Source organism: Benincasa hispida, chromosome 3 (genome assembly GCF_009727055.1).
Source record: "Benincasa hispida cultivar B227 chromosome 3, ASM972705v1, whole genome shotgun sequence".
In the NCBI taxonomy this organism is placed as follows: Eukaryota; Viridiplantae; Streptophyta; class Magnoliopsida; order Cucurbitales; family Cucurbitaceae; genus Benincasa; species Benincasa hispida.
The window spans coordinates 2,001,337-2,013,609 of NC_052351.1; the positions used below are offsets into that span (position 1 = coordinate 2,001,337).

The 12,273-nt window shown below is 28.4% G+C and overlaps 1 protein-coding gene across 1 annotated transcript; it reads left to right on the forward strand.

Moving 5' to 3' along the window:
* Window positions 1-9,934: 9,934 nt before the first annotated feature.
* On the forward strand, window positions 9,935-11,424 carry LOC120074218 (gibberellin 2-beta-dioxygenase-like). Its single transcript, XM_039027272.1, has 2 exons — window positions 9,935-10,467; window positions 10,638-11,424. Exons 1-2 carry the CDS (start codon window positions 10,085-10,087, stop codon window positions 11,236-11,238), a joined length of 984 nt encoding a protein of 327 aa, XP_038883200.1. The 5' UTR covers window positions 9,935-10,084; the 3' UTR covers window positions 11,239-11,424.
* Window positions 11,425-12,273: the final 849 nt, after the last annotated feature.

Genomic DNA, 12,273 nt, shown 5'->3' on the forward strand with positions numbered 1-12,273 from the left:
GGTTGCAAATGTGATAATTAATTCTTTTAGTTCTCGAAATAACTAAAAGTTACAATATTCTAACTCTAATTAGAAGACAAATACACATCATAACAAGTTTATTAGGATAAATAATTGAAAAAGTCATTGAAATAAAGAAAAGTTACAATATTCTAATTCTAACTAGAAGAAAAACTAGCATCATAATAAGTTATCGTGTTAGGATAAAGAAGAAACTATACCGTCTTTAGAGAAAAAATGAGGTTCTCCTATTATGAGACAACAAAACAACCAAATTCAAAAACATGTTTAAGATATATTATTTTTTAATTTGTGCCTATTAAAAAAGATACTTAAAAAAAATAAGAATGTATACCAAATGCTAATGACATGTTTCAACAACAAAAAAAAAATGTTGAATAATTAGACCCAACAACTAGAATTTAAAAATCAATTTAAACAACTATTAGAGGAAGTAAGAATCTAAATAATAGTGAGAAAAACCTGAGCAAAGTGGATTAATGTTGAATGACTAATCGGAGACTTGAGAGATTGCTAATCCAACTATCACAAACAATGTTGATCAACGTTAAACATCAAAAGGCTAAAGAGATTTACTAGATGACATTGTAAAAAAAATTACTAGATGGATTTCTAATTCCGTAGAGTATTGGCAGAAGATAGTTGTTCCAAATTTCTTGGTTGTAGTTTTAAATAATATATAAAAACACCTATTTTTAGTAAAAGAAATGGGTTGAACGATGGGTAAATCCAACACCACCCCCATTCGCTTGTTTTCCTTTTCTTTTTCTTCTTATGTTTGTTTACAATGGGTGGGATTTTTTTAAGTGAAAAAAGTTCAAATATTTGAAAATATACGACAACTATTTTAATCAATAAATTTAATATTAGTCTCACATAAAATTATCATTTAGAGAATATTTTTTTGTATGTGCAAATGTTAATTTTCAATCGCAGTATTTTTTAAGTATAGTATTAAGATATATATTCAACTATGGTATTAATAAATTATAGTTTAAAGTAAAACAGCACAATCTAACTATAGATTACAATTCACATTTGTTGTGATAGAAAGTTGATATTAGACTTTCTATGGTTAATGATAGTAAAGTGACTTTTAGACCACAATTTTTATTGACCATGGTATACGTTTGATTTTTAGACAATAGTTTTATATACTTATAGTTGATAAGGTATTTTTATACTATGACTTTTATAAACCGTGGTGTAAAATTAATTTTTACACCACAATTTTTATTGCTTATAGGGTATAATTCATTTTTACACCATGATTTTTATTGACTGCAGAGTAAAATTAATTTTTACACCACGTTTTTTTATGTCTATAGTGTACATTTTTTACACCATAATTTTTATTAACTATGGTGTATTGTTACTTTTTATGCTGCGATTTTTATTGACTGTGTGGTGTAAAGTTAATTATTACACTATAATTTTTATTAGTCGTGGTACAAAGTAAATTTTTACACCATAGTTTGTTGACCATGATGCAAAATTAATATTTACACAATGATTTTTCTTGACTATGATGCAAATTTAATCATTACACCATCGTTTTTCCTTGGCCATGGTGCAGAGTTACATTTTAGACCATGATTTTTTATTGTGGTGCAAAGTTAATTTCTGCACCATGGTTTTTACTGACAGCAATGTTAATTTTACACCATGGTTTTTATTGACCATGGTGCAAAGTTAATTTTACCCCATGATTTTTATTGACCATGATGCAAAGTCGTTTCGTCTATAACATATTTTTAGACCACGGTTGTTAATTTGTGTGGTAGATGGGTGGATTAATTTAGACTGTGCTTAGTTTATTCTCTACAACATTAGACCATTGGTTTCTAAAAAACCATAGTCTTATGTCTAAATAAAAGTGTAGTGTACATTGAATTTTGTAGTAGTAATTATCTAGAGGTTTTGAAAGACATACAACTTATTCAATACATAATGATGAAGAAACTAACATAGAGTGTAATGTTGTTGAAGAAAATAAAATGTTGAATCTTATAAACGATCTACAAGTTCCAATTGAAAATGAAGAAGGGATTGTTAGCTCTCAAAAAGAGCTATTATTCCTAGTTTAATTCGGGCTCGTTATCAGATTTTACGTGTTTATTTTTTTATTTTGTAGGTACCAAGCAATCATGAGGTAGGATTGGCAATTTGGAGTCGAATGAGGTTAATCTGAAGCAATTTGGAGTTGATTTAAGCATCCGGACTTCAAAGGAGTTGAAATTACCAAATTGCCATCGAGTATTATTGAGTAAAGGGTTGCTGAGTATTATTGAGTAAAACTCTACCAAGTAAGCAAGCATTGAGCACCGAGTAAACAAGCAGTGAGTATCGAGTTTTCGAGCACCAAGTTTTTGGCAGAACACTCAGCATTGCAATGCTCTTCACAAGCGTGAAGCTCCGAAGTTGGGTCATTCAACGAGTAAGACAAAACACTCAGCGTTGCAACGCCCCTTCCAAGCGTTGCAACGCTGCAACGAAAGCAAGCGTTGGATGCATCATTGCGACGTTAGAACCTCGAGGTCGATAGTACAAATACTATGCCAGTTGAGCTACGCTCTTATTGGCAGAGACTAGATAATTTTCTTGGGATAGTTTGTATATTTTAATTCTTGAAGTTTACTATTTTAATTTAGTCCATTGTTGTGGACCCTTTGAGTGGATTTGATTTATTGATAATAGAATTTCGATGAATTTTTCTGAAAAATTAATTTATTGAATTTCTTGTATGCAAAATCATTCTAGCCTGTGTATAATTGATTGATTAAGTTGCACGCATTAGGATTGTATATTTAGGGTCTAGACTGTTTCTAGCCAAATTCATGTATGCCATAGTATAATCCTTCCTAAATAAATCATGCTATAAGATACGGTTGTCCGGCTTGTAGTGTGTCTCGAGAATTGAACCATTTCTTAATGCTTTTCAGTTTTAACTTGTATGTCGCTGAGAAGGAAAATTTTTAAATTGAATTAGTGTTGATTAAGATTTTTATTAAAATTGGCTAATTGAGCTATTAGAATTTCTAATCGGTTGAGGAGTTCACATAATTGGAGAAATTAACTAGTATCTAATGATAGAAAATAAAAAACATATAAACTAATCCAAAGATTTTTACTCAATTTGATTCAACCTTTTTTTGTGCTAACTCTTATTTATTTTTCTCCATTTGTGTTTTTTTAATTTAATTTATAAACAAAATCAAGAACCATCAAAACTCTTTTTTTTTTTTTAATTTATAAATTGGTCTAAGTTAATTCAACAGTCTCCTTGTAGATTTAACCACAATCTTACCATTTTATTATGTTTGTCGTATAAGTCTTGGATTGGTAAAAATTAAATTATCTTTGCTTGAGCCGGGAGCGGTTACGACAACTTTAGTCCCAGAGTCCAAACAAGGATTGATAATGATTGTCCTCTAATGTTCATGAAAGAGATACAACAAACTTATTTGAGGATTTAATAGTTGAAGCATGTAATGAATTATACCCTAGTTGTTCGCAACTTTCATCCTTGAACTTTTTATTGAAGTTAATGCATATTAAAGTTCTAAACGGATGGAGTAACAAATCGGTTGACATGTTGTTAGAATTGTTAAAAGCAGCGTTTCCAGCCGACACTGCTATACCTACAACCTTTTATGAAGCTAAGCGAAAATTCTGTTACTCAGGCCTAGGTTATGAGTCTATTCATGCGTGCAAAAATGATTGTGTATTGTATTGGAAAGAATTTACAGATTTACAATAATGCTCAGTTTATGGTGAGTCTCGGTACAAAGTTAATGATGGTAAGAGAAAAAAAATCCCACATAAGGTATTATGTCATTTTCCATTGATGCCAAGATTAAAGCGATTGTTTGCATCGAAAGAAGGTGCTTCTAGCATGAGATGGCATAAAGATAAGCGAGTTGAAATAGTCAGTCTTAAACAGTAAATATCGTTATAAAGTAAGAGTGGCTTAATTCTTGGTCCGATCTTATGCAAACTCATTGCATAGAACGCCCCCACTTCTCATATCAATACATGAACGAATCAAGATCACTTTGTTTGTAGCACTTTACAACAAATTGTAACAACTACAGAGTGGGTCACATCCGATAGTGTTACCAGAATAAAGTACCCACTCTTATGTCTCTACATAAAGTTCATGTATTCATATAATAGCCATGGATCTTTAGTTTATTGGAGACTTTACAAGTGCAATTCACATATTCAATAACAATTTTATTAAATAAACGTCAATAACATCTTTATTGATAATAGAATACGTTTAAATTACAAATTGCAAGTTTTAGGACATACAACTCAACAGTTGTCGCGTCGGGAGATGTTCTCCCAACGGACATATATCGACCAAACTCCTGACGAGTAGTTTGTCATCGAGGGTTGATCTCCCGACACGTTTTTTATCATTTTCTGGCAATTTTAAGCATAAAAAAGGGGTATTTTCTTGCAGTGATTTAGGCTCGTTTGATAACATTCTTGTTTCTTATTTCTGTTTTTGTCTCTCATTTTTTTTTAAAAAAAAATTGATTTGTTTGATAACGGTTCCAATTTCATTCGTTTAAAATTTGAAAAATATTTTTGAAAATAGGGTTAAATTTGAAAAACTAAAAAAAAAATAGTTTCTCTCTATTTTATTTCTGGTTTATATAATATTGTTTCACATTTAAAAAAAAAAATCTCCAGTTGGCCGTTGGTTTTAAAGTTTATTTTGAACTTTGAATTTTAAGATTGTAGGTTCATTTCCCAGGTAAGTCAATTATAGGCTTTATATTTTTTTTACATTAATTTTGCTATATTTCTTTCTTTCAATTCTTATTTATTTATTCAGTTATATTTTGAAAAATTATTTTAAATAAAAAAAATTACTAAAAATGTTTATAAATAATAAAAAAAAATATCACAGTCTATTTGCGATATACCACAATAGATTATTATCTTTGTTTATCATATAGATACAAATAATAGTATATTGTGGTCTATTGCAGATACATAATAAAATTTTGTTGTATTTGTAAATATTTTGGTTGATTTTCCTAAATTTGAAAATAATTCTTATATTTATATGTTAGTTAAATTTTAAATTTTGAGTTTTTCTATATTTAGATTTATATATTATTTTACTTTTCAAATTTAAAATTTTCAATATGTATATTTATATATTATTTTGAATTTTGATTTCTAAATTTTAGAATATGTACGTATATATATTATTTTAAATTTAACTATTTTATATTTGAGTACATTTGACATTCGTTAGAATTTTACGACATATAAATTCTGTCTACTAAGACATTCATATAGCTTCATTTTAATATTTTACAACCACGATATTGACATAATAATATAATTGAGTTGAATTTGAGTTGACTTCATTTAAGACAAATGATTCGGGTGAAAAATAATATTTCATATCAAATTTAAACAACATTTGAAAGATAGAAACAATAATTGTATTATTGTTGTTAGTTTTGCATTAGAAATTATTTGTAGGTAAATTTTTACAATTTTTATAATATTTTAATACATGTTATATATATTTTTAAATTTATATAATTTAATTATATTTAAACCATAAAATAAGAAAAAGGATATGAAAATCAAGAAATAATTATCAAACAAGATTTCGTTTGTATTTCTTTTTCTCAAAAAACGAAAAACAGAAATAGTTATTATATATATTTTATTTCTAGTTTTAAAAAAATAGGAAATAAGGAAAATGGAAACATTATAATTCTGACCATTTTTTTTAAGTACAAACTTAAACAAAACACTTCCAAGAGTACCTATCCTGATCTACGAGCATAACTAGTCGGTTAGAAAAAAAAAAAAAAAAAGCAATGGCACCATTTTACAAACAATAACTTAGGCCACTTTACCAAACTGTAATAGACTACTTTACCAAACTTTAATGAAATTTGATCCGGAAGTAGATTTCATTGATTGATTAATCTTAATAGGCCTGAATCACAAACGCTATTGAATTGTTTTTTTATTGCATTTACGCCTGAATTAGGAATGGGATTACTTTTGATCGCGTTTACCTAAATTATGAATTTATCACATGTATGTTACAGTTACTGCTTGACCCAAACAGTAATGATAAAGGAAATAATAAATGTGACAAATTCATAATATTTGTGCTGTTACATTAAAAAAAATATAGATAATGAGTCTCACATAATTTTTAACCACAATCAAATTGAGCATCAATCATTCTTCAATTAGATTACATGGTTTGATGACAAATTTCAAGTCGAGTCCAACATCTCATTATGATTTCGGAAAGCAGGTAAACAACAACAAAAGTAATCAACTAGGACCCACTTTGTACATTACCATTGATGAATTACCTTTCAACTGGTGTAAACGTGGCCTTATATACTAAAAGTACCGAACATTTGCAAAGGATGCTAACAAAAAAAAAAAAAAATCGCTAGCAATGGACTTGATAGATTTATGGCATGTTTGGGAATGATATTAAAATTGTTAAAATCACTTTTGTCATTTTCAAATTATTTGTAAAAAGCTTTAAGAATCAAATTTAATAGTAAGAAAAATATGGCTAAAAGCATAAAATTATTAAACATTGTAATTTTGAAGAGGTGTATTTTAACGTAAATTTAAATGTGATCAAAATAATTTCAACAATTTTAAAATCATGGAATGGTTTTCTAGTATTTAATATGAAATGAAACCAACAATAAACATTGATTTTCACTAACTTGTCTCCCAAGTCAATATAATGACCTAATTTAGTTTTTGCTAGCTGCACTCTAATAACCCTATATGTTGACTGCCGTTGGATTCAAAGCTTCTTTGTTGATATTTATTTTACATATTCACTTATTTTTGCCATTTTGGGTCAATTCTTTATTGTCCTCCACCGGCCCTATTTTATTTCATTTTATTTTATTAAATCACGAGTTTGAACAAATATGAACTATACATAATTTGATTTTTAAATCATGGATTGATGTAGTTTTTGTTTGATTAAAATGTTCGTAAGCCGATAGAATTAATACGTTGCTACGTAAGTTTAGTTTTAGTCTTACAAATCCTATCTTTAAATTAAAAATCTCGAAAATCAATTGATTGTATTTTGATTATCCTTCTATTTTTCCACCCTAAAGTTCAAGCGATGATTTCTTAGAATTTGAATAATTTTATTATTTAAAAAGAAAGCGTTAACTTATTTATTATTTATGATTTGGTATTTAACATGTGGGTCATAATTCGAACCTCCAATTGAGTTTGTCTTTCAAGAAGAAAAAAAAACCTCTCGATTTGTTTGTTGAAAAACGTTAAGTTCAATTGACTATAAAAAGATGGTAAGAGGAAAGAAGAATAATGTCAAATATTGCATTTGGATTGTAACAAAGAAGTTATTGTTTTTATGTAGAGAAGAGATTTGTCTTGTTTGATAAAATCTAATATTGAAATCAATTGGACCATAGTTTCCAATGCATAAGTTTCTTTGGAGAAGTCAGTATTAACTGTAAAGCATTTAGTTTCATTTATGGGACATTGACAGCAAAATCACAACCTTTATGTCCTTAATTGAAAATTTTCAATATTAATTGCAATTGAAATTATTAATTATTTAGATCCGTTGGGTATTTTTTTCTTTTTAAACTAAAGTCTATTTCCTTTCTATTTTTTTTTATCATAAATTCTTTTTTTAAGTACAATAGTTGAATTCTTAGCCAAATTTTAAAAACAAAAACAAATTTCTAAAAGTTACTTTTTTTTAGTTTTCAAATTTTAGCTTGGGTTTCTAAACTATTGGTAAAAGGTAGATAACAAATGAAAAAATATGGAGGTAGAAGTAGTATCTATAAGCTTAATTTTAAAAAACAAAAACAAAAAATGAAATAGTTATCAATCGAGATCTTAGTTTTTTGTTTTTATTTTTTAAAATTAAGCCTATAAACATTACTTTTACCTTCAACCTCGAATGTCTTCCTTAGTTACCTATTTTTAGTTTAAAAAACCAAGTCAAAAATTGAAAATTAGAAAGAAAAAAAATAACTCATAAAAACTTGATTTTGTTTTGGGAATTTGACTAAGAATTCAACTATTATACTTAATAAAGATACAAATATTAAAAAAGAAAAAAGAGAGAAAATAATTTTAATTTTCAAAAATAAAAAATGAAAAACGAAAGTGTTTTAAAATGGGACCTAAAAAATCTCCCTAAATGGACCTTTAGAAATTTTTTTAATCTTTTTATCGAAACAGCATGTTTTTATATTATTTAATTGAAATTAATTGATTCAAATAAATTTACTATAATTAATTAGTAAATACATAGTCATACATTTATTTATTTCATTTTTATTATGGATAAAAAAATATTAAATTAATTAAATTTTGTATAAGTATTTTTTCTTAAAAAATAATATATACAATGTATTCATTTTTTAATAATATTTATACTTAACTATCCAATCAAATTGGTTCTTTTATTATTAATTAATTAACTCTTTTTATCGTTCTAACTTAAATTTTTTCCATAAATTTATTAACTAAAAAAAACAAATCTGTTTCATTAAAATTATGTTAATAATATCATGTACAACTTTTGCTAAATAAAAAAAAAAAAATACAACGAAACACAATAATATACAATAAATACATTATTTCTATCAATGTTACTTTTAGCACTTATGCAACCTTAAACTAAATGAAATTAAATTTTATCTCATGACTATTCAATAAAATTTATTCCTAATAAAAAGAATCTCCGAAAGAGGAAAAATAATAACTTTTAACAAAAATATAATTATTTTATTCCAAATCATGGCGTGCAATTTTCTTACTTAAAGAGGAATAACAATATTAAAATGGGGAAAAGAGTAAAAGGAGGGCCAAGAAGAACAAGATCTAAGTAGGTTGACTGTTGACATTAACCCCCCCCCCCCCCCCCCCCACACACACCACACATACTTATTAATTTGAGAACTTTCATTATTAGGATTATTATTCTTATTCTTAGTCTCTCGAATTTTAGAGACAAAAGTTGTGCCAATATCACTTAACCAAATTCATTTATGTAAGAATTAGTTATTCTTAAAAGGCTGAGAAGACAATATTTATATTCAAGACATGATTCATATATTTAATTCAATAATTATAGATCCATAATTAAATCATCAATTTTTAAAATTGTAATTGGGTTGTTTTCAAATATAGGAAAATGAACCAAGATATACTCGAATTTTCCATGAAATCCTACTATTTATAAGAAAATGATAGGTCCATGCATTACACAAATAGGCTAAAAGTGTCCTTTGATAATATATGAACTAACTATTAAATTAATTTCAACCATAAAGTAAATAATATATTAGTAACAAAAAAGCTTCCTAATGTTCTTATATATATATATAAACAAAAAGACTTCTAGCGTTTTTTTTAGTAACATTTATAGTTATGATTCTAAAAAAAATAAAATTTAAATATGAGTAGAACAATAATTAACTTAAGTACATCGCATTCAGAGTTTAATTGGTATATAAGTGAGTTAGTAATAAAATCCTTAATTCAAATTTTCCTACCTTTAATTATATTTTTTTTAAAAAATACATCCTACATCATTAACCATACGACAAGAGAGAATTAAAATTTTGTTTTATAAAGAAAAAATTGAGAAAAGAATGTTTTGCACATATTTTAGATTTCATGTTTTGCATATATTTTAGATTTCTTTTAAACGTGACCATAAAAATGGGAAAAATAAAAGTCCTCCAATAAAATATTATATTTTAACTTAGTACATATGATTTATGAATTTGAAACAATAATTGTAAAAGATATGATTTGAAATTTTAATTTCTGATTGGTAGACTAAATAATTGTTAGTTTAAGTAAAGAAGATAGAAACAGAGTCCCCCTTCTAAGGTATAAATACCAAGCAAACGAAGTGTTCTTCGCTGGTTCCATCCGAGTTTCGTTCTTCATTCTTCTCCCATTAAAATCCCTTAAATTCCCTCTCAATATCCTCTCCAATTCGAATTCAATCTTTTAGAAATCCATAGAATCCGCCATGGTTGTTCTGTCTCAGCCAACATTAGATTTGAACCAATATTCTCTTCTCCGATCAACATGCAAACCCACCGCCTCCTTCGCCGATATTCCTGAAATTGACCTCTCAGATCCAAACGCCAAGTCCCATATTATCAAAGCTTGCGAAGAATTCGGCTTCTTCAAGCTCGTAAACCACCGTGTTCCTGTCGAGTTGATGACTAAACTCGAAGATGAATCCCTCTGTTTTTTTAAACTTTCAGAGTCTGAGAAAGATAAAGCTCGCCCTCCTCACCCTTTAGGCTATGGCTGTAAAAACATCGGCTCCAATGGCGATAAGGGTTGGATTGAATATCTCCTCCTTAACGCTAATCCTCTCCCCATTTTATCCCAAAACTCTTTCCTGTAAGTTGCAAGAAAAAGCAGAGAACTCTGTTTTTTTCGTAATCCCATGTCTTTATAAGTTCACAATACGTTATTCATCTTTGTAAAACGGAACAATCTGTTTTCGTTTTTTTTTTTTTTTTTTTTTTTTTTTGTTTCCCTTTTTTTAATTTGTGCGGATGTTGTTGCAGCTGTGCGGCTGAAGAGTATGTGAGAGCGGTGAAGAAGCTAAGCAGTGAAGTGGTGGAATTAATAGCAGAAGGATTAAAAATGGAGCCAAGAAACGGCATAAGCAAGCTTCTAAACGACGAGAAAGCAGATTGCTGTTTCAGAGTAAACCACTATCCGCCATGTCCAGAAATGCAATCTTTGGGCGGACGAAACATGATTGGATTCGGAGAACACACAGACCCACAAATCATATCGGTTTTAAGATCAAACAACTCAAGCGGCTTACAAATCTGCCTCAGAGACGGCGCGTGGGTTTCAGTGCCGCCGGACGCCGGGGCCCTCTTTGTGAATGTCGGCGACGCGCTGCAGGTGATGACTAACGGAAGATTCAAAAGTGTGAAGCATAAAGTGGTGGCGGATCCGAACAGAGAGAGAGTTTCGATGATTTACTTTGGGGGGCCGCCGTTGAGTGAAAAGATTACGCCATTGCCGCAGCTTTTAGAAGAGGGAGAAGAAAGCTTGTACAAGGAATTCACTTGGTGGGAATACAAAACGGCGGCGTATAAGACTAAATTGGCTGATTATAGGCTTGGTGCCTTTGAAAAGAGTCCAAATTCTTAAGACTTTTTTTTAAAAAAAATATATAAATTTGTTTCGTTGACCAAACTTTAATTCCCTTTCCATAAATAGCAATTCGTATAGGGATTTTCTTGTTTGTGAAGGAATTATTGAAGGGAGACTCACACAATGCTGCCTTTGATAATCTTATATGGTTAGATGTATTTCCAACGTATATTTAATGGTAAGTAACAACTGTTATATTTTATTATCATAAAATACTTTGAATCTGTTATTTGTCACTTCAAATAATTAAGTATAGGATTTTGGAAGATAATACTCCCGAAAGTTAAGTTGAATTCAAATTTAACATAGTTAATTATTTATGATTTATTTATGATTATGACCCTATAATTTAGAGAAGTATTCTATATAAATTCTATATACACTTTCTAACCTTAAAAATGCTACTATTTTGTATTTTGTAACATTGTCTCCAATAAATTCGATCTTCCTCTGTCTCGTAAACGTAGTTAATTAACACGTTATAGTGAACCACATAAATTTGTGTATCGATTCTCTATTAGTAAATCTTTGTGTCGATTGTTTACTATTTTATGTTTCTATATTCTTCATTTTCGATTGTGTAACAAATTGTATTGTGATGGTCACGTATATTTTATTGACTATTAGCCTGCGATCTAGAACATAGGTGCAAACAAGAATGAGGAGAAGTTCGAGAAAACTTAGATATAATAAACATAACAAACCATCTCAAGATCCTAATTGTGCGACTACCTAAATTCACATAGAACATTAATTGTGTCAAATACAAACGTGGTATATATAATAAATATGGTCACATTTTGTTTGTTCTAAATGTTTTTTGCTCAAAGGTTGTAGAGTTAAATAGTGAATTATGATGTGAAAACAAGTTTCACTTAGAAAAGAAGGAAGGAAAACATGTCATATTCTTGTATGGTAAAGAAAATTAAGGAAATTTGAATCAATATGCAAGTTTTGACATTCATGTTTCAACTCTTGAGTAAAATTGGGACGACCTTTAAAGATATTTTTTTATTCTCAATTATTGACAAA